General features: G+C 47.5%; 1 protein-coding gene across 1 annotated transcript in view; it reads left to right on the forward strand.

Moving 5' to 3' along the window:
• The first annotated feature begins 607 nt into the window (after positions 1-607).
• The window catches only part of ZBTB24 (zinc finger and BTB domain containing 24), a 28402-nt gene continuing 5611 nt past the window's right edge, over positions 608-23398 (forward strand). Inside the window, exons 1-6 of the mRNA XM_075338348.1 lie at positions 608-662; positions 7227-8136; positions 9908-10075; positions 11324-11407; positions 20741-20824; positions 22101-22182. Coding sequence (XP_075194463.1) covers positions 609-662; positions 7227-8136; positions 9908-10075; positions 11324-11407; positions 20741-20824; positions 22101-22182 — 1382 coding nt within the window. The 5' untranslated portion in view covers position 608. The remainder of the gene's footprint in view (positions 663-7226; positions 8137-9907; positions 10076-11323; positions 11408-20740; positions 20825-22100; positions 22183-23398) is intronic.

A 23398-nucleotide genomic window follows, 5' to 3' on the forward strand; every position in this document is an offset into this window, starting at 1 on the left:
TAAGATGCGCTGAATTCCGGTGATAGCATGCGCCTGGTATTTTGCCTTTTATAAGTTGTAAAAAGGCTAAAGCCAGTAATAAAGGGAATGTTTTAATATTTTATGCACAATTTGTGAACCTCGGGCTTCATTTTAAAGAATTTGGTGCAGAAAACGGCAGCAAATATCGCAAGACAAAAAGAAGAGACTTAAGAATCAATGTAAATGATGAATCAGGGCCTATTGTCTTATGTCCCCTCATATAAAGCAATATTTTATTTCATGAAGATGCAAACTTATACCTTCATGTGTTATAGTATAGCTGTGCATCAAAGTGAAGGCAAAAACAACTGCTAAAAGTACTGAAAATAAATACAACTGTAATAAATTTCAACACATATAATACCACGGATGCATTTGAAAGTGCGCGCCATTTACAGGATTTTCTTCCGTCAGAGCGGAATCCATCGCCAGTACAAAATAACGCAGTTCCATGAATTTACCACCAGAGGGCGCTGCAGAGAGGCGCTATCAGCTTTCCGCCCACTGCTTCCACCGCCACACTGCTCCACCGTCCTTGTTGACTTCCGGCTTTTCACGGGGGCGAGGCGCTGGCCGATGTCATCACTATGTGCGGTCACATGATAGTGACGTCATTGTGTGCGCTTCGCCTGTGTATCCGGGTGAGTGTAAGTTGTGGCGGTCGCCGTTGCTCGGTTACTTGTGTTCTGGTTGTTCCTCCGATATTATTTTGAAGTTGCGCTTTTTACGGTTATTCGGTGCAGTCACTTTGCTGACAGTAGTGGCATGGCGGGGGCAGGGAGCGCACGTGAGGTCGTTGTGTTACCGGGGCAGCCATATACCGCCTGCTGTATCATGTGCAGCAGCCTTTACTGTGAACCTGTCATTGGGTTTTCTACCCCAGACTAATGCCATCTGTGTGTGGGCACTGTAATGCTGAGCTATACCATAGTGGTCTGCTTCTGTCAGGGAGATGTGCTGTGGGTCTGTTATGCAGATGAGCCACAAGTGCACAGCTCTGCTGCCCGTCCTCCCTCTCCTCCCTGCCTGTCAGTGATTGACAGGTCACGTCTATGCCAGAATCTAGTGAAAGCGCCATCATTCCCTGTGACGGTGCACGCACAGAAAGCTTCTCATGAGTAAAGCTTACATGGGTGGGGGTGATCTTCATCGTCTTCACAAGGACGACTGGTGGTGGAGCAAGCAAATGGCCCCCTGTACGGCCGGGGCGAGCGAATGGCCCCCTGTACGGCCGGGGCGAGCGAATGGCCCCCTGTACGGCCGGGGCGAGCGAATGGCCCCCTGTACGGCCGGGGCGAGCGAATGGCCCCCTGTACGGCCGGGGCGAGCGAATGGCCCCCTGTACGGCCGGGGCGAGCGAATGGCCCCCTGTACGGCCGGGGCGAGCGAATGGCCCCCTGTACGGCCGGGGCGAGCGAATGGCCCCCTGTACGGCCGGGGCGAGCGAAGGGCCTTCTGCACCTTTCTGTAGTGGCTGTCAAAGAACGGTAAATGTCTGGCACAATCTCCAAACTATGAAGATCACATTTGAGAGTGACAGTTTACCTCATCAGGAGCTTTCTGTGCTTGCACCGTCATGAGAAATAATGGTGTTTGCTTTAGTTGCTTTGTTCTCCTCCCCTCTCCTATGTACAGCTCCCAGGCTCTTTTCACCTATCTTAATAATCTGATTCAATCAAGCTCCAGGGACTTCCAAAAAAAGCCATGCCACAAGTCCAAAAACCATCTGACCTTTCTCCTTCTACTCCTACTTCTTTCAGGTGATATCTCTCCTAATCCCGGTCCACCCCAGGCTAACTTTACCCCCTCCCCCACCTCCCATAGAAACCCTGATAATATTATTAACATTCCCTGTACACCCTCACTTCCCTCTTTTAATTGTGCTCTCTGGAATCCACGGTCTGTATGTAACAAGCTTCCTTACATCCACAACCTCTTTCTCAATAACTCTCTTAACTTACTAGGCCTAACTGAAACCTGGATTCAGGATTCTGATACTACTTCCCCTGCTGCCATCTCTCATGGTGGTTTACACTTTTCCCATTCACCAAGACCTGGAAACAGACATGGTGGTGGAGTAGGCTTACTACTGTCCCCACAATGCACTTTCCAGGTCATCCCCCCAGCTCCATCACTCTCATTCCCATCCTTTGAGGTCCACACCATTAGGCCTCTTCTATCCCCTTCCCCTCAGAGTAGCTGTCATATACCGTCCACCAGGCTCACCCACCCAGTTCCTTGACCACTTTTCAGCCTGGCTGCCACACTTCATGTCCTCAGAGTTACCAACCCTGATCCTAGGAGACTTTAACATCCCCATGAACAGCCCCTCCTCCCCTTCTGCATCCCAGCTTCTATCTCTCACCACCTCCCTTGGCCTCTCACAGCTCTCATCCTCTGAGACACATGAAGATGGTAACACCCTTGACCTGGTCTTTATCCGCCTCTGCTCAATCTCTGACTTTGACAACTCACCTCTTCCCCTCTCTGACCACAACATCCTCTCCTTCAAGCTCACAAACCCTCGTCCGCCCCAGCACACTCCCACCAATCACACATTCAGAAACCTACAGGCCATCGATTCTCAGACACTTTCAGACTCTTTACACGCATCACTGTCCCCTATATCCTCACTTTCCTGTCCTGATCTGGCTGTAAAGCACTACAATGACACACTCAGGACTACGCTAGACCAAGTAGCGCCCCTCACCCTTAGAAAGACCAAACACAGAGTAAAACAGCCCTGGCTCACATCCCAAACTCTACTTCTTCAGCGATGCTCCAGGAGCGCCGAACGCCTATGGAGGAAAACCCGCACACCAGAAAACTTCATCCACTACAAGTTCATGTTAAGGACCTATAACTATTCCCTTCACCTCGCCAAACAGACATACTTCACCAACCTTATTTCCTCACTTGCCAACAATCCAAAAAAACTCTGACACATTTCACTCCCTCCTCAGTCCCAAAGCACAGACCCCTATCACAGACCTTCACGCTGATGACCTGGCCTCGCATTTCACAGAGAAAATTAAAAACATCCGCCAAGAGATCAGCTCCCAGCCACCAAGCCCTGTGAATCCCATCCCTCCCCATATCCCATCCAGCTCACTTTCCACATTTGACCCAGTCACAGAGGAGGAAGTCTCCAGGCTCCTATCCTCCTCTTGTCCTACAACTTGCCCTACTGATCCCTTCCCCACACCTCTACTCTAGACACTCTCTCCGGTTGTCACCACTCACCTAACTAAAATCTTCAATCTCTCTCTCTCTTCGGGTATCTTCCCCTCCTCCCTCAAACACTCTATCATTACTCCATTATTAAAAAAACCTTCTCTCGATCCGTCCTGCACAAGCAACTACAGACCAGTCTCTAATCTCCCCTTCATCTCCAAACTCTTGGAGCGCCTGGTCTACTCTCGTCTCACCCGCTACCTCTCCTCTCACTCTCTTCTAGATCCTTTACAGTCTGGCTTCCGCCCTTTACACTCAACAGAAACTGCCCTTGTCAAAGTGACCAATGACCTATTGACAGCAAAACGTAACGGTGACCACTCTCTGCTTATTCTTCTTGACCTTTCTGCTGCCTTTGACACTGTTGACCACCATCTCCTTCTCTCTATGCTCCATTCTATCGGCCTAAAGGACACTGTTCTTTCCTGGTTCTCATCCTATCTTTCTGGCCGCTCATTCAGTGTATCATTTGCTGGCTCCACATCTTCTCCTCTTCCTCTCACTGTTGGGGTCCCTCAAGGTTCAGTCCTTGGCCCTCTTCTTTTCTCCCTCTACACTGCCCCAATTGGTCAGACCATCAGCAGATTTGGCTTTCAGTACCATCTTTATGCTGATGACACACAGCTATACACCTCCTCCCCTGAGCTCACCCCCGCTGTACTACAGAACACAAGTGACTGCCTGACTGCAGTCTGCAACATCATGTCTGCTCTCTATCTGAAACTTAACCTTTCCAAAACTGAACTTCTTCTTTTCCCTCCATCTTCCAACTTTCCTCAACCTGATATCTCCCTCTCTGTGTGTGGCACAACGATAAGTCCTAGGCTGCAGGCCCGCTGCCTGGGGGTTATACTTGACACTGATCTCCCCTTCACCTCCCACATACAATCTCTTGCCCGCACCTGCCGCTTGCACCTCAAGAACATCTCTAGAATCCGCCCCTTTCTCACTATGGAAACGACAAAAACCCTCACCGTGGCCCTGATCCACTCTCGCTTGGACTACTGTAACTCTCTATTAATTGGTCTCCCCCTAACTAGACTCTCTCCTCTACAGTCAATCCTTAATGCAGCAGCCAGGGTCACCTATCTGGCTAACCGCTACTCGGATGCCTCTGCTCTATGCCAGTCATTGCACTGGCTGCCCATATATCATAGGATCCAATTCAAACTGCTTGTTCTCACCCACAAAGCTCTCCACAGTGCAGCACCCCCCTACATCTCCAACCTCCTCTCTGTCTATCAGTCCACCCATTCTCTATGCTCTGCAAGCGACTTTCGACTAACATCCACACTAATTCGAACCTCCCACTCCCGGATCCAAGACTTCTTCCGAGCTGCACCAACCATTATCATAGGATCCAATTCAAACTGCTTGTTCTCACCCACAAAGCTCTCCACAGTGCAGCACCCCCCTACATCTCCAACCTCCTCTCTGTCTATCAGTCCACCCGTTCTCTACGCTCTGCAAGCGACTTTCGACTAACATCCACACTAATTCGAACCTCCCACTCCCGGATCCAAGACTTCTTCCGAGCTGCACCAACCCTCTGGAACGCTCTACCCCAAGAAGTTACGACAAATCACAACTTACTCCGCTTCAGACGCACCCTAAAGACGCATCTTTTTAGGGCGGCCTATCACACTCCCTAATCAGATTCGATTCACATAGTCCCTCTACAACCTCTCACAACATAGCTCCACATCAAACTCCATGGCACCCAAAGGCATCTCAAGGCTCGGGCCCACTGGTCCAGGAAACCATTATCCAGCCCCATTTCCGTGAGATGGTTGGATTGTCATTGTAAATAAGCACTTGAACCTTGCCTCTCCCCCCATCTCATTGTAGATTGTAAGCTCTCACGAGCAGGGTTGTATTTTTTTTTTCCCTCTAAATATTGTATTTCTATAACTGTTACTTGTTTGTATATGATCCTCCTGAATTGTAAAGCGCTACGGAATATGTTGGTGCTATAGAAATAAAGATTATTATTTATTAGATTGCGGGGAGGGCAGATGACTGAAAGAAGAGGTATCTGTTAATCACTGACAGGCAGTGGTCGGTCTCCAGCGATTTGTGACCTGCCGCTAGCTCTAGTGTTTCATGGCGTGTGTCGGAGGTCACAACTCAATGCATCTTTAAGGTCTCTTTCACACATCCGTTTTTTGCTGTCAGGCACAATCCGGCGAATTGCGGATAAAACGGATCCGGTGTCAGATACATTTTATTCCCCATAGACTTATATTAGCGCCGGATTGTGACGGATGGCCTTGCGTATCATGCGGCGTCCACCGGATCCGGCGAAGTTTCTTCGTCCAGCTGTCGGAAAGGATGCAGCATGGAACGTTTTTTGTCTCCGGCAAAAAACCGGACCACGCTGGATCTGGCGCCATCTGGCATGTTGTATAATGGAAGCCTATGGAGGCCGGATCCATCGTCATCCAGCATATGATGGAATCCAACGACGGATCCAGTTTTTTGAACTGAGCATGCTCAGTATCACAATGGATCCGTCAAAAAACGGAAGGAACTCGTGGAAAAAACTGATGCGACGGATTTTCGCCGAATTGAACCTGATGGCAAAAAACTGATGTGTGAAAGCAGCCTTAGAGCCTCGTTCTGGCTCTCATAGACTTGCATTAGGAACTTGTGATGTTACTTCTGACTTCCAGCCAGCCAGTCAGACGTTACTGCTACAAGATAGCGACATGGGACCGGAGTAGCATCGAAAGAAGATGAAGTCGTCGGAAGATAAGTATAAGACGGGCTTACGTTTAAAGCGCCACTCCACACTCCAGTGCTGAAAAAAACCTCTTTCCAGGTCTCCTTTGAAGTGGCACTTCAAAGGGGACCTGGCACCACTTTCACCTTTTTAAGCTGATAATGTGGGCGTACTGGTTATAGAATGCTCGAAAATGACATACCTGTAGGCCTCATATCAGATGCCTTGTTGTGGATAAATCCCTTAGCTCCTCCATTGTTAGGCTCTGTGTATATCGCACTGCACTTGGATGTAGTCCAAGTGCAGTCCGACGTTTCACTTGCACCCATAGAATTGTTTGGGAGCGAGTGATGAGAGAGTCGAGACGATCGTAGCATGCTACAATTTTTTTTCTTCAGTCCGATTATGGCTGAGGAAAAACACGCAGTTCTGAGCTGCAGCATTGTCCTAAATGGGGCAGAGTGCAATGCAAGTGTTTCTTGCATTGCACTCGTGCGAGTCATACACCAGTGTGACTGCTCTTATAATCACACACAGCTCTGTAGTGAGAGCAGAGAGCGGACATCACACTGGTATCTCCCCTTTTATTTAAAATAATCAGTGGAGACAGTTATTTTACAGGCAGCATCCGCTCCATAGCCTGGAAGAGCTCATTTTCTGTGTCAGAATGGAACACTGCGTTTTACTGTGAGATCTTAACAGTAACAGTTACACAGAAAACATTTGTGCCATATTTCTTAAAGGGGTTTTCCAGGCTCCACATAAGTTTTTACAGTCAGTGACTGCTTTCTTTTGACTATGCAATTATGCACACTGTCAGTATTCTACTGTTTGCCAGCCTGTGCGATTATGTGACCACAAGTATACTGTTTATATACTTTTGTTCACGTGATGGCTAGCAAATCTTACCGCTCTTCTCATTGTTCTGTTGCGAGAAGGTACGCTAGTAGCCCACACGACAACTCTTTTGAAAATGGCATACACTTGTGAACACTGCTGAAGCTAGCAAAGGAGCAGAATCCTGACTGCACAAATTGCACACTGTCATGATTCGTCAATTGGCAGTCACATACAGTGACTGCAAAAATTTACTTGGAGCCCCGGAAAACCTCTTTAATGTTCTAAAATCTGCTCTCATCATGTAGGCAATCTGATTGCACATAGCTGCGGTGACAACTAGGTTCAATACTAAGTTCTAAATGCAGAAATGACATAAGAACATTAAATGATTTGCTTTCTTTTTTTCTAGGCCCCTCCTACAATGGAAGACTCGGCCCAACAGGTAGAATCAGACACAGAATTACGGATTAATTTCCACTCTGAAGGTCATGTGGGCATGGTTCTCTCCAGCTTAGAGGAGCAGAGGAAGAAGAACTTCCTATGTGACATCACGCTGATGGTTGGGGATGTGCAGTTTCGGGCACATAAAGCTCTTCTGGCTGCTAGCAGTGAATATTTCTCCATGATGTTTGCTGATGAGGGAAATATTGGCCAGTCAGTATATGTCATAGAAGGAATCGTTTCTGATGTTTTTGAATCCTTACTGCAGTTTATGTACACTGGAGATGTACATATAGGTGAAAAAAGCTTGAAGCAAATCGTGTCAACGGCACATGTTCTGAAAATCGATAATTTGGTGAAAGCATATATAGATTATCAGCAGGAGCTACTCACACCTCCGGCCGAAGTACCTGAAAATAAAACGGATGAAGCCGAGGAACCTTCCAAGCGTAAACGAGGAAGACCAAAAAAACACGCTCCTCAAACTAACAATCAGACGGACACCGAAGAGACAGAGCCGGAGCCAGAGAAAGTCACAGAGCCTGCCAATAACCCAGAAAGTGTTGAGGAGTCTTGTTATTCCAATGGAAGTGTGATACATGACCATGAAGTTGCCGATTTTGCTGCGGAGGTGACATGTGACTTAAATCCCAAGCCTCAGGAAGAACAAGTTATAGAGAATAGGCAAAGCAAGCGCAGATCTCGGAGGTCCATTAAGCTGCAAGATTATAAAGTTGGAGAAGACAATGAGGGGCAGGAACCAGGAAAGCAGTCTGCGGGCAAGAAAAAGTTGCCTCCTTCTGAAGCTTCCTGCAAAGATTGCGGAAAAGTGTTCAAGTACAAGCACTTCTTAGTCATGCACCGGAGAATTCATACAGGTATCTCTAGCGTTCACCAGGAATACTATACTACTTTCTCAGTTAACAACTACTGTCCTCAATTGACAAATAAGTCCAAATTAGCACCAAAAATGTTGTACCGGTAGTAATTTCCAGATGATCAGGGCATAAAGGCCAGCGCCAGATGCACTCACTGCATATATTTACCCATCTATATTACAAACTCCTATGTGTGATCAGACCCCACTTCACCAAAGGCCTTGTGCACATTTACGCCTGTTTACGGGTGCCCCATTGATAAGCTAGTTAACATACCCCCTTATTTTACTTCCATATGCCCTTAAAGTTAATATAATAAATTAACAGCCTCCTAAAACTATAAAAATATGAATGGTTAGCTTGTGACCATACCAAAACCCTGCAGCACTGATTCATTAAGGCTGGCGATTTTCACATTGATTTTGATGAAGGGGCAGAGTAGAAGCAGAGGTGCCTAATCAAATAAGAGGCACATGCTTTTTATTAAATCAGTAGTGTCTGACAAGTGGCATACATCTCGCCAGAGGCGAGGAGGAAGACTTCTATATTAAGGGACTCCACTATTGATGAGCGAGCACTACCGTGCTTGATACTTGTAACCAGCAGTCAGATGCTATGACGGGCTCGACTTAAAAGGGTGGTTCACCCATATTTTTTATTGTTTAGATCGATATTGTATTGAGAAACAATGTTTCTGTCAAATACCATATGTTGGGAATAGTGCCTGTGACAGGCGCTATTCTATTGCAGACCGCTGTTCCCCACTCCGTGATCCCCGGGCTCCGTGACCTCGGGGATCCGGTGACGTCACGTCAAGTTGTGGACACGTCACATCCCTGCGGCCGGCCCCAATCTTCCTGACTTACTGAGCTGTGGGCGGTGTTTCACCGCTTGTCACAGCTCAGCGTGTCGCCTACTTGCAGCGTTTTGCTGTGAGGGAGCAGGGAGCTGATGGGCTGTGACGAGCGGTGAAACACCACCCACAGCCCATCAGTCACAGATATTGCGGCCAGCCGCGGTGTCAGGAACTTGACGTGACATCACCGGATCCCCGAGGTCACGGAGGCTGGGCGTCACGGAGCGGGGAACAGCAGTCTGCAATAGCGCCTCTCACAGGCACTATTGCCAACATAAGGTATTTGAGAGAAACATTGTTTCTCTATATAATATCGAACTAGACAATAAAAAAAAATATGGATGAACCACCCCTTTTAAATACTGAGTATAATGGAACTCAATGGGAAACACCAGCATTTTTCCTCAAGGCCTTCTGAAAAAATGCTTGAGTTCCCCATTGACTTCCATTATACTTAAATACTAAGTCGAGTTTGTCCGAATGTCCAACTTCCAGTACCGAGCACATCAGCATGATAGTGCTTTCATCACTAGACACCACAGCTTATCATGAATTAGAAGAGTTGTGGCGTCATGCCCCCATCCTGCCTCAGTTCCATCCATTTTGGTGGATATAGGCAAAACTAACTTGAAAACCGAGTCCCAAAAATGTAGAAGCCTTTCAAAGCTTTTTATGCCAGATTTCTGGTGTAGAAACTGCAATGAATTAGGGCTCTATGTTTATAGTGTTAGCTATATACACGTCCAAAATGGTGCTCGTTCTCCCGTAGGGCCGGAAAGCATACTTAATCTGTGAGCCCAGATAGTGAGTGGATCCTGGGGTAGAGTTGTCCATTTAAGCCTAATATTTGTCAAGTGACTCCACTTCAATGCATGTTTAGTGCCCAATTTTTTTTATTTTTCTGTAATATTTCAGGAGAGTGTCCGTTTAGTTGTGCTGAATGTGGAAAAGGTTTTGCCCAGAAACATTCTCTGCGGGTTCATGAGCGCATACACACTGGAGAGAGACCATATAGCTGTACTGTGTGCAGTAAATCACTTTCAACCAAGAGTTCCCTGATGGATCATATGCGTATACATGCAGGTACGTTTCTATAGTTCATATACTACAGTCTGGGACTAACATCTGTAGGATAGATCATCTATTTGTGATACCATTTGGTTCGAAACCCGACACTCCCACCAATTAACTGAAATATGCTCTGGCAGCAGATTGGATATAAGCCATGTACATTGTTTAGTGGCCACTGACTACTACTGCTAGGGAGATGTGCTGCCTGTTATTTCTAATAACTGCTAGGGGAGAATATGGCCAGACAGTGGAAGCTGCTGGGGAAATCTATATATATAATTGCCTTATTCTGTCTGTCTTGGTCCAAAATGACGTCATTACAGTGACAACCGTCGCCACACCGCGCGCTAAAGAGCCTGCGACCAACGGCTCAGCTGAGTGAACAGCCCGAACTACGGGCCGACAGGATAACGCCCGACACCTTTCCCCGCACCCACACGGCGCCCCAACTCCCAGGTGACAGCTGCACCCCCGGGAGCCCACACCGGCAACCCAGCCGACACATACCCACCGCTCGCCTCCGCCCCCTGCACACATTACCGCACTCGGCTCCACCCTCCTCATGTATACACTGAACAAACACACACACACATGTTATATACATACATACATACATACATACATACATAGATAGATTTTATTTATATCTATCTATCTATATCTCTCACACACGCAAATGGATAGTCACCTGTCCCCAGCCATGCAGTCCCCGGCACTGATGTCCTCAGCGCCATGGCCCCGCTCGGCTCCCCACCCCCGCTTTCCGTCCCCCGCACACATTAGCCCGCAGGATGAGGGCACATACCAGCATTGGGCCACATCACAGCATCAGCATATTTTTACTTAACCGTACACTGTTCATGGCCTTCTTTCATTACAAGCCATGGACATCATTAAACATTAGACTCCTCTATTAAAATGTTCCTTCTGTTGTTTGTCATTTTAAAACCAATAAGCAATTATAAGAATACTAAATTAAACCTAACCCGCCCAGTCCATTCATTACCTAATTATTCAATCTGCTAACGTACATACACATTCTAGACTACCCGATACGTTAGAATCGGGCCACCTTCTAGTATATTATATTGGTCCAAATCTTAGAGATCACATCTTATAGCTTCCCTCCCTATGACATTCATACATCAATAACTAGTATACAGAAGAGAGAAAACGCTGGCAAAGCAGTACAAAGCCTGTGACCACATCCCTCCTATTATGTTGCTTTTTGCTGACTATATTGTTTCTTTACTTCTGCAGAGAAAAAATCGTTTACTTGTGACAAATGTGGAAAGTTCTTTACTCAAAAGAGGCAACTGAAAAGTCACTATCGTGTCCATATAGGTACGTACATCCGTAGTATTGTTCTAATGGAAGTTATGCTCTTCCAATGGCCATATATCATCATCTATTTTAGGCTGAGCACACATGGCAAGTAAAACTGAATGAGTGGAATGCGATGAAAAATCGTATTCTACCCGCACCCATGTTACTCTATGGGGCCGCTCGCATGAGTGATTTTTTTTTTTTCTCGTCCCTAATCGGACCAAGAAAACAATCACAGCATGCTGCGGGTGGAATCCGATTAGTTTTGAATTGCACCCATTCAAGTGTATGGGTGTGAGAGAAACATCGCATTGCACTTGCATTACATAAGTGTAATGCGAATGCAGTGCGAGAATCACATCAGCTAACAACGGAGGAGCTGGGGAGATTACTCCCTCCCCTCCGCAGCGCCCGTCCTGTCCTCCGCCACTGTGCTCTGATTGCAGCACAGTGGCATATCAATCGTATGACACTCGGCTTAGGCTCGCAGCAGTGCAGGAGCTGAGTGTCATGGAATTGACGCTCATTAATGCCCATTTGTCCCCAGCCTTACCATACTACTCTTACGTTAGCTGGGGTTGGACTAACCATTTAAAGTGTACAGTAACCCTGTACTGCGCTCATCACTAAATAATAGGAAATACATTTTTTTTTATTTCATGCTTGGTTTTTAAAATTTCCTCGACTATGACTTGACTTGTTCCTTTAAAAAAATAAATATAATAGCCTGTATACAGCCACAAAAACCTCTGGCAAGGTTGGCATTGTGAATCTTGAAAAGTAATCTTTAGAGCTTGTAATATACAGTACATCGTGTGCAGAATTATTAGGCAAGTTTTATTTTAGAGGTTTTTTTTTTTTATTATTATTGATCAACAACTATGTTCTCAATCAACCCAAAAAGACTCCTAAATATCAAAGCTTAATATTTTTGGAAGTTGGAGTGTTTGTTTTTTTTTTAGATTTGGCTATCTTAGGAGGATATCTGTTTGTGCAGGTAACTATTACTGTGTAAATTATTAGGCAACTTAATAAAAACCAAATATATTCCATCTCACTTGTTTATTTTCACCAGGTAAACCAATATAACTGCACAAAATTTAGAAATAAACATTTCTGACATGCAAAAACCAAACCCCAAACAATTAGTGACCAATATAGCCATCTTTCTTTATGATGACACTCAACAGCCTACCATCCATAGATTTTGTTAGTTGCTTGATTATGTTTACGATCAACATTGCGTGCAGCAGCCACCACAGCCTCCCAGACACTGTTCCGAGAGGTGTACTGGTTTCCCTCCCTGTAGATCTCACATTTTATGAGGGGCCACAGGTTCTCTATGGGGTTCAGATCAGGTGAACAAGGGGGCCATGTCATTATTTTTCTTTGTCGCTCCATTGGGAGACCCAGACAATTGGGTGTATAGCTTCTGCCTCCGGAGGCCACACAAAGTATTACACTTAAAAGTGTAAAGCCCCTCCCCTTCTGCCTATACACCCCCCGTGCATCACGGGCTCCTCAGTTTTTATGCTTTGTGCGAAGGAGGCATACATCCACGCATAGCTCCACATCTTAGTCAGCAGCAGCTGCTGACTAGGTCGGATGGAAGAAAAGAGGGCCCATAACAGGGCCCCCAGCATGCTCCCTTCTCACCCCACTCTGGTCGGCGGTGTTGTTAAGGTTGAGGTACCCATTGCGGGTACATAGGCAGGAGCCACATGCTGTTTTCCTTCCCCATCCCTTAAGGGCTCTGGGTGAAGTGGGATCCTAATCGGTCTCCAGGCACTGGGACCGTGCTCCCTCCGCAGCCCCTGGGGAATCTGCTGGACAGGAGCCGGGTATCGTCAGGGACAAGGCCCTGCTACTGTGAGGTACTCTGTGTCCCCTTGGGGACCGCGCATGGAGCGCTTGTGCCATACACACTGCAGCACTGCTGGGTGTGTTAGTGCGCCGGGGACTACCGCGCCGACCGCGCTTATTTGCCGGCCGCGCTTATAACTTTAGTCCCCGGCTTTTGCGGCCTAGTATCGCATATTCCCGCCCCCAGGCCTGCCAGTCAGGGGAAGGGCGGGACGCTGCACAGGACGTCAGCGCTGAGGGCTGGAGCATACTTTGTATCCTCCTCCCCCCTCACTGAGCATCGTGGGGCACCAGATTCCCGCACTTTCTAGGGCACGCCCACGGCCCCCTCCTCCCCACAGAACGCCGGCAGCCATTCCTGTCAGCACTTCTGACGCTGGAGAGGAGAGACAACACGGCTCTGGGAGGCCCAGGCAGGGAATCTGGTGATCACACAACCGCTTTGAGCGGTCGGTAAGCAGCACCTGTGGTGCTGGCCCCACTGAGTGCCGAAGTGTACATATATATATATATGCTTATATGCTATACATTTACACTGTACGGTCGCACTGTTGATTTTTGGCTATATACCCTCCTGAATTGTACTCAGAGGAGACAACAGCATGGCGTCCGCAAAAAGCAAGGGTGCCAAAGCACAGGCTTACTTTGCAACCTGTACCTCATGTGCGGCTATACTACCGGCAGGTTCCACCGACCCTCATTGTGTGCAATGCTCGGCCCCTGTGGCACTTACTCAGCCGGAGCCTCTGTTACTGGTGGCCCAGGTGGAACCACCTGCTACCACTGTTCAGGTGACAGGGACGGAGTTTGCAGTATTTGCTGACAAACTTTCTGAGAGTATGGATAAATGGTCTGCTAAGATACTAGAAGCCTTGCAGTCCAGACCGGTAACACAGGCCCCGGGCACTGTTGAATCATTGACCCCAGGCCCCCCTCAGTTGGAGCAGCAAAGTGCTCCTGGGGTGACTCATAGGTCCCAGGGTGAGGTCTCTGACACGGACCGCAGTCCCAGGCCGCCTAAGCGGGCTCGCTGGGAAATTCCCTCGACTTCATCACACTGTTCAGGGTCTCAGCAGGAGGACTCTCTGGATGATGAAGCGGAGGTAGCAGATCAGGATTCTGATCCTGAGGCCGCTCTCAACCTAGATACACCTGAAGGCGACGCCATAGTGAATGACCTTATAGCGACCATCAATCAGGTGTTGGATCTTTCTCCCCCAGCTCCTCCAATCGAGGAGTCAGCTTCTCAGCAGGAGAAATTCCGTTTCAGGTTTCCCAAGCGTACAATGAGTACGTTTCTGGATCACTCTGACTTCAGAGAGGCAGTCCAGAAACACCGAGCTTGTCCAGATAAGCGTTTTTCCAAGCGCCTTAAGGATACACGTTATCCCTTCCCCCCTGACGTTGTCAAGGGCTGGGCTCAGTGTCCCAAGGTGGATCCTCCAGTCTCCAGACTGGCGGCTAGATCCATAGTTGCAGTGGAAGATGGGGCTTCACTCAAAGATGCCACTGACAGACAGATGGAGCTCTGGTTGAAATCCATCTATGAAGCTATCGGCGCGTCTTTTGCTCCAGCATTCGCAGCCGTATGGGCACTCCAAGCTATCTCAGCTTGTCACGCGCAGATTAATGCAGTCACACGTACGTCTGCTCCGCAAGTGGTGTCCTTAACCTCTCAGGCGTCGGCGTTTGCGTCCTACGCCATTAATGCTGTCCTGGACTCTGCGAACCGTACGGCGGTAGCATCCGCCAATTCGGTGGCAGTACGCAGGGCCATGTGGCTACGTGAATGGAAGGCAGACTCTGCTTCCAAAAAGTTCTTAACCGGTTTGCCATTTTCTGGCGACCGCCTGTTTGGTGAGCGATTGGACGAAATCATTAAACAATCCAAGGGAAAGGACTCATCCTTACCCCAGTCCAAACCAAACAGACCTCAACAACGGAAGGTACAATCGAGGTTTCGGTCCTTTCGGTCCGCGGGCAGGTCTCAATTCTCCTCGTCCAAAAGGCCTCAGAAGGATCAGAGGAACTCCGATTCATGGCGGTCTAAGTCACGTCCTAAAAAGACCGCCGGAGGAACCGCTCCCAAAGCGGCCACCTCATGACTTTTGGCCTCCTCACACCGCATCCTCGGTCGGTGGCAGGCTCTCCCGTTTTTGCGACGCCTGGCTGCCACAGGTAAAAGACCGTTGGGTGAGAGACATTCTGTCTCACGGTTACAGGATAGAGTTCAGCTCTCGTCCTCCGACTCGATTCTTCAGAACATCTCCGCCCCCGAGCGAGCCGATGCTCTTCTTCAGGCGGTGTGCACTCTGAAGGCAGAAGGAGTGGTGATCCCTGTTCCTTTTCAGCAACAGGGTCACGGTTTTTACTCCAACTTGTTCGTGGTGCCAAAAAAGGACGGATCCTTCCGTCCTGTTCTGGACCTAAAACTGCTCAACAAACACGTAAAAACCAGGCGGTTCCGGATGGAATCGCTCCGCTCCGTCATCGCCTCAATGTCCCAAGGAGATTTCCTAGCATCAATCGACATCAAAGATGCTTATCTCCACGTACCGATTGTACCAGAGCATCAGCGCTTCCTGCGTTTCGCCATAGGGGACGAACACCTTCAGTTCGTGGCACTGCCTTTCGGCCTGGCGACAGCCCCACGGGTCTTCACCAAGGTCATGGCAACAGTAGTAGCAGTTCTGCACTCTCAGGGACACTCGGTGATCCCTTACTTAGACGATCTGCTTGTCAAGGCACCCTCTCAAGTGGCATGCCAACACAGCCTGAACATTGCTCTGGAGACTCTCCAGAGTTTCGGGTGGATCATCAATTTTCCAAAGTCAAATCTGACACCGGCCCAATCACTGACATATCTTGGCATGGAGTTTCATACTCTATCAGCGATAGTGAAGCTTCCGCTGGAGAAACAGCGTTCACTACAGACAGGGGTGCAATCTCTCCTTCAAGGTCAGTCACACCCCTTGAGGCGCCTCATGCACTTCCTAGGGAAGATGGTAGCAGCAATGGAGGCAGTTCCTTTTGCGCAGTTTCATCTGCGTCCACTTCAATGGGACATTCTCCGCAAATGGGACAGGAAGTCGACGTCTCCCTTTCTCAGGCAACCAAAGCCTCCCTTCGGTGGTGGCTTCTTCCCACTTCATTGTCGAAGGGGAAATCCTTCCTACCCCCATCCTGGGCGGTGGTCACGACAGACGCGAGTCTTTCAGGGTGGGGAGCGGTCTTTCTCCACCACAGGGCTCAGGGTACTTGGACTCAGCCAGAGTCCTCCCTTCAGATCAATGTTCTGGAGATAAGGGCAGTGTATCTTGCCCTAAAGGCGTTCCAGCCGTGGCTGGAAGGCAAGCAGATCCAAATTCAGTCGGACAACTCCACAGCGGTGGCATACATCAACCACCAAGGCGGAACACGCAGTCGGCAAGCCTTCCAGGAAGTCCGGCGGATCCTGCTATGGGTGGAAGCCACAGCCTCCACCATATCCGCAGTTCACATCCCGGGCGTAGAAAACTGGGAAGCAGACTTTCTCAGTCGCCAGGGCATGGACGCAGGGGAATGGTCCCTTCACCCGGACGTGTTTCAAGAGATCTGTTGCCGCTGGGGGATGCCGGACGTCGACCTAATGGCGTCCCGGCACAACAACAAGGTCCCGACATTCATGGCACGGTCTCAAGATCACAGAGCTCTGGCGGCAGACGCCTTAGTTCAGGACTGGTCGCAGTTTCAACTCCCTTATGTGTTTCCTCCTCTGGCATTGTTGCCCAGAGTGTTACGCAAGATCAGGTCCGACTGCTGCCGCGCCATCCTCGTCGCTCCAGACTGGCCGAGGAGGTCGTGGTACCCGGATCTGTGGCATCTCACGGTGGGCCAACCGTGGGCACTACCAGACCGACCAGACTTGCTGTCTCAAGGGCCGTTTTTCCATCTGAATTCTGCGGCCCTCAACCTGACTGTGTGGCCATTGAGTCCTGGATCCTAGCGTCTTCAGGGTTATCTCAAGAGGTCATTGCCACTATGAGACAGGCTAGGAAACCAACGTCCGCCAAGATCTACCACAGGACGTGGAGGATATTCTTATCTTGGTGCTCTGATCAGGGTTTTTCTCCCTGGCCATTTGCCTTGCCCACTTTTCTTTCCTTCCTTCAATCCGGATTGGAAAAAGGTTTGTCGCTCGGCTCCCTTAAGGGACAAGTCTCAGCGCTCTCTGTGTTTTTTCAGAAGCGCCTAGCCAGACTTCAACAGGTACGCACGTTCCTGCAGGGGGTTTGTCACATAGTCCCTCCTTACAAGCGGCCGTTAGAACCCTGGGATCTGAACAGGGTGCTGATGGCTCTTCAGAAACCACCTTTCGAGCCAATGAAGGATATTTCTCTCTCACGCCTTTCGCAGAAAGTGGTCTTCCTAGTAGCAGTCACATCACTTCGGAGAGTGTCTGAGCTAGCAGCGCTGTCATGCAAAGCCCCTTTCCTGGTGTTTCACCAGGACAAGGTGGTTCTGCGTCCGGTTCCGGAATTTCTCCCTAAGGTGCTATCCCCCTTTCATCTCAATCAGGATATCTCCTTACCCTCTTTTTGTCCTCATCCAGTTCACCAATGTGAAAGGGATTTGCACTTGTTAGATCTGGTGAGAGCACTCAGACTCTACATTTCTCGTGCGGCACCCCTGCGCCGCTCGGATGCACTCTTTGTCCTTGTCGCTGGCCAGCATAAAGGGTCACAGGCTTCCAAATCAACCCTGGCTCGGTGGATCAAGGAACCAATTCTCGAAGCTTACCGATCCTCTGGGCTTCCGGTTCCCTCAGGGCTGAAGGCCCATTCTACCAGAGCCGTGGGTGCGTCCTGGGCTTTGCGGCACCAGGCTACGGCTCAGCAGGTGTGTCAGGCAGCTACCTGGTCGAGCCTGCACACTTTCACGAAACACTATCAGGTGCATACCTATGCTTCGGCAGATGCCAGCCTAGGTAGGCGAGTCCTTCAGGCGGCGGTTGCCCACCTGTAGGAAGGGGCCGTTTTACGGCTCTATTACGAGGTTTTATTTTACCCACCCAGGGACTGCTTTTGGACGTCCCAATTGTCTGGGTCTCCCAATGAAGCGACAAAGAAGAAGGGAATTTTGTTTACTTACCGTAAATTCCTTTTCTTCTTCTTGGGAGACCCAGCACCCGCCCCTGTTTCCTTCGGGCTGTTGTTATTTGTGTACACATGTTGTTCATGTTGAATGGTTTCAGTTCTCCGAAATTCCTTCGGATTGAATTTACTTTAGACCAATTTATAAGTTTTCCTCCTTCTTGCTTTTGCACCAAAACTGAGGAGCCCGTGATGCACGGGGGGTGTATAGGCAGAAGGGGAGGGGCTTTACACTTTTAAGTGTAATACTTTGTGTGGCCTCCGGAGGCAGAAGCTATACACCCAATTGTCTGGGTCTCCCAATTGGAGCTAGAAGAAAAGGAATTTACGGTAAGTAAACAAAATTCCCTTCTTTTCATCTTTTAGACCTTTACTGGCCAGCCACGCTGTGGAGTAGTTGGATGCATGTGATGGAGCATTTTCCTGCATGAAAATCATGTTTTCTTGAACGATACCGACTTCTTCCTGTACCACTACTTGAAGAAGTTGTCTTCCAGAAACTGGCAGCAGGTCTGGGAGTTGAGCTTCACTCCATCCTCAACCCAAAAAGGTCCCACAAGTTAATCTTTGATGATACCAGCCCATACCAGTACCCCACCTCCACCTTGCTGGCGTCTGAGTCGGAGTGGAGCTCTCTGCCCTTTACTGATCCAGCCTCTGGCCCATCCATCTGGCCCATCAAGAGTCACTCTCATTTCATCAGTCCATAAAACCTTTGAAAAATCAGTCTTAAGATATTTCTTGGCTCGGTCTTGACGTTTTATCTTATATTTCTTGTTCAAAGGTGGTTATTTTTCATCCTTCCTTACCTTGGCCATGTCCCAGAGTATAGCACACCTTGTTCTTTTTAATACTCCAGTAACGTTGCAGCTCTGAAATATGGACAAACTGGTGGCAAATGACATCTTGGCAGTTTAACACTTGATTTTCCTCAATTTATGGGCAGTTATTTTGCGCCTTTTTTGCCAAACATGCTTCTTGCGACCCTGTTGGCTATTTGCCATGAAACGCTTGATTGTTCGGTGATCACGCTTCAAAAGTTTGGCAATTTCAAGACTGCTGCATCCCTCTGCAAGACATCTCACAATTTTGGACTTTTCAGAGCCCGTCAAATCTCTCTTCTGACCCATTTTGCCAAAGGAAAGGAAGTTGCCTAATAATTAAGCACACCTTATATAGGGTGTTGATGTCATTACACCACACCCCTCTTTATTACAGAGATGCACATCACCTGATTTACTTAATTGGTAGTTAGCTCTCAAGCCTATACAGCTTGGAGTAGGACAACATGTATAAAAAGTATCACGTGATCAAAATACTCATTTGCCTAATAATTCTGCACACAGTGTAGACATTTGTCTAATACCTGGTGACTAAAGGTGCTATATGTCCAAAAATCTTGAAGAAGCCTGCACTTACTGTGTGTATACTGTAGTATATGTCTTCACCTACCGTAATCACAAGGCGCACAGTAGTGTAAAGTCAGCCTAGTACATATCTTGCTCCACTTTTTTTGGACAGTGAAATATCTCTAATACACAGATTAAAAATAATTGTCACTGGCCTAAGTTAAACTCCCGCCGATTTTAATATTTCTGAATTTCATATCTTGGGGGTATGTTATTCTAGAGTTGGAGGTTATCCCAATCTTCGTTTTTAAGGCACATAGTTGCTGACTACCTGCCTGCTGTATGCGACGTTGACACATCGCTGTCACAGTCCGCTCCTGCCGGCGATTCAGCTCCATGTAAACAGAGCAGCTTTTCTTCTTCACTGCTCCTCTATCAATGGGACCTGATAGCTGATGTCATGCCGATTGACCCCGACTCCCTGCGCAGTATGGCAGCCCGTTCCCCACTGCATATTATGATAACATTAATGATAGAATTAGTGTGCACGCAGCCGGTTAAATTAAGAGGTGCTGATAGATGGGATATAGCTTCCCAGGTAGTATATAATAAAGTTCACCGCACTCTGCAATAGTTTTTCATGCAACAGTGAGATTTATTTAGAAATATAGACGGTGGACAGTAGAAGGCAAGGGGATAAGCGACTACAATGTTTCGAGCTGTAAGGTCTTTATCAGAAAATCGCTTGATGCAATGTGATCTGGGCGCTTCCATACCTGTGTCCCAGCTGATCCGTCAGTGTGTGATCGGCACCGGGCACAACAGGTAAATACTTAGCTACCTGCCTGTTAGTGCTGGGGCACATTCTGGGGAGAAAAAAAGTCCTTGATAAGCCCTTGCAAATGTGCTTATTTATGCTCTAGAGGAAAAAAACCCTGAAAAAAATAAACATTGTATTCTAATGCATACTTGTGTTTTCTTTTTTTTTTTTATGCATCCATATTAAGGCGAGGGGTTACGAGATTGTAAAGTCTGCCAGCGAACGTTCATGGACTCTGCTCAATTAAAAAAACATTTAAGATCTCATACAGGTACAGTTGCTTTCCTATATGAATATATGTGCTTGACTTAATGGAGGTTGGAGACCATAATTAGTGGGCAATTTAAAGTTTAAGGGTACAACACTTAGGCTATGTGCCCACGGGGACCGTGTCCTGTGGTTATATCCGCAGGACATTCCGCAGGTGCTCCCAGAAATCCGCAACAGAACTTTCTCTGTTTCAATGCTGCGGATGTACAGCGGAATGTCCTGCGGATATGGTGCGGGCATTCTGCATTGAGGATACAGTACCATGGCTTCGGCACTGCATCCTCAATGCAGAACAAGTGCTGCAGTGATTGGGGTGCTCATACTTACCTCCATCATGCAGCACCTCGCTTTCCGGCGGCCGGGTCACTGTCAGCGTCTGGTGCACTGTGCTGGAGGTGGGCGGGCCTGAACTAGCTCCGACTGTCACATGACCGGAGCTCGTGCAGGCCCCGCCCACCTCTTCCTTCCTGTACCTGGCTGGATCCACCGCGCTGCTGTACACCGGACGGAGAAAGTGACTCGGGTCTCTATCAAGGCAGGTAAGTATATGGGACCCTGCGGAGAAATCCGCAACAATAATTGACATGCTGCAGATTTTTCCGCACGATTTCCGCTGCGGAAAAATCCGCAGTGTGGGCACAGCATTTCCCAAATGCCATAGAAATGGCTGGGGAGTAGCTGTGCTGCAGATTTTTGGAAAATCCGCGGCTTTTCCGCGAGAAATCCGCGCCAAAATCCGCGCATTTTCCGCAGCGTGGGCACATAGCCTTAGTGTGAATGATGGCTGGCGAGCTCACATTTGACCCTTGTAGAAGTAATGTAGGAGAAATGTAATACACAAGGTCCATTGGATTTTAATAGCAGCTCCATGGTCTGGTTAACAATGTGTCCACCTTATTATCTCCCAATACACCGACTGCAATAAAGACATACGTCAGGGAGCTCGCCTGGTCATCACATCTTCAGCGTCACTGCTACTTTGAGATCTTACATTTTTCCTCTAAGAATGTGACTAGGAAGCCATAGTATCTACTTACAACGTCCATTACATTTGTCATGACAAGGTCGTACATGGACAAAGGGCCAGACCTGTCTTATAAGGATGCGACAGATATATTTAGTTTGTGAATATTATGGACTTTCATGTTTGCTCATAAATTATAGAAATAATATGCATTGTGTATTATTGGTTGTTTATGCATGCCTGAGGACGTGATCCAACCATGGATTAATTTGGGGTTGAATAATAATTTTTTCTTTGTCTTATTGTTATTCAGGTGAAAAGCCATATACATGTGAAGTATGTGGAAATTCATTCACCGCTAAAAGCTCGTTACTCACACATATGAGAATACATAGGTAATATATATTTTTTTGTATAATATGCGCTTTTAAAACTATATACACTGTCTTCATATGCAGTTTTTTTAAATAAAAGGGGTTTTCCCACAAACAAGGTTCATTTTAAAGTTAATTTTAATAGATAGATCTTGGAATAATAATAAGTTCCACAATTGAATGTGTTTTTAAAAAACAAATTGTTCCTGTGCTGAGATAATCTTATATATATGTGCCCCTGCTATGTACTGTGTAATGGCCGTACAGGGACATGGTCTGATCAGACCACATCTCCTGGCAGGGAGATGATTCTTTGTGGGGGTTTTTTTTTTTTGGTGTTTTTTTTTTTTTTATAAATGTTTTTTTACCTCCAAAGAATTATGTGATCCCATGCTGTAATGTTTGTACACTTGATCAGACCATGTCCCTGTACGGTCAGACACATCCATTACACAGTACATAGCAAGGGCACATTTATAAGATTATCTCAGCACAGAGACATCTAAAAATATAAATAAACATCCAATTGTGGAACTTATTATTAATGATGAGCACCTGTCCTCGCCAGTGCTCAATATTTGAGCATTGAGGCACTCGGTACTTGGCTGAGTATTGGAGGTGCTCGGATGTGTCGTTAGTGAACGATCCAACACAAAGAGTTGGCTCCCTTCAGTGAATGATTGGAGCCCACACCCCAGTGAAAGCAACTTGCAATCCCTGAATGGCTCTCACTGGGGGTATAAACGTGTTTGGATATACTGTGTTAAAAAAAAAAAAAGCCCTGCCCACCCTTTCCCTGAACGTCTTTGTTTATAGCTGTCTGTTTTGGGAGGAGAGCTGAACTGCCCCATAGTTGACGTCCATTATATTTGTTGCTCGAGTCCAGCCTGTCAGAGCGTCCAACCAGCTCAACTTGAGTGAAGAGCATTCGCATATTAGTGCTTGCTCATCACTACTTATTATTAGAAGATATATTGATTAAAATTAACTTTTGTTTATGGGAAAACTCATTTAAGCTTCTATAGCACTCAGAGAAATGAACAAACTTGTCAGTCAGCCTATACAGTACATAGCAAGAGCTACTTTTTTATGGCAGATTGTATTTTACGTGCTATCCGTATTTACTCATGAATATTTTCTGTTTTACTTGTGCCAGTCATTTCACTGGTTACTAGTGATGAGTGAGCACTACTGTGTTTGGTACTCATTAAGGGCAGTTGGATACTTGGATGGGCGT

The sequence above is a fragment of the Anomaloglossus baeobatrachus genome, chromosome 3 (assembly GCF_048569485.1).
Source record: "Anomaloglossus baeobatrachus isolate aAnoBae1 chromosome 3, aAnoBae1.hap1, whole genome shotgun sequence".
NCBI lineage: Eukaryota > Metazoa > Chordata > Amphibia > Anura > Aromobatidae > Anomaloglossus > Anomaloglossus baeobatrachus.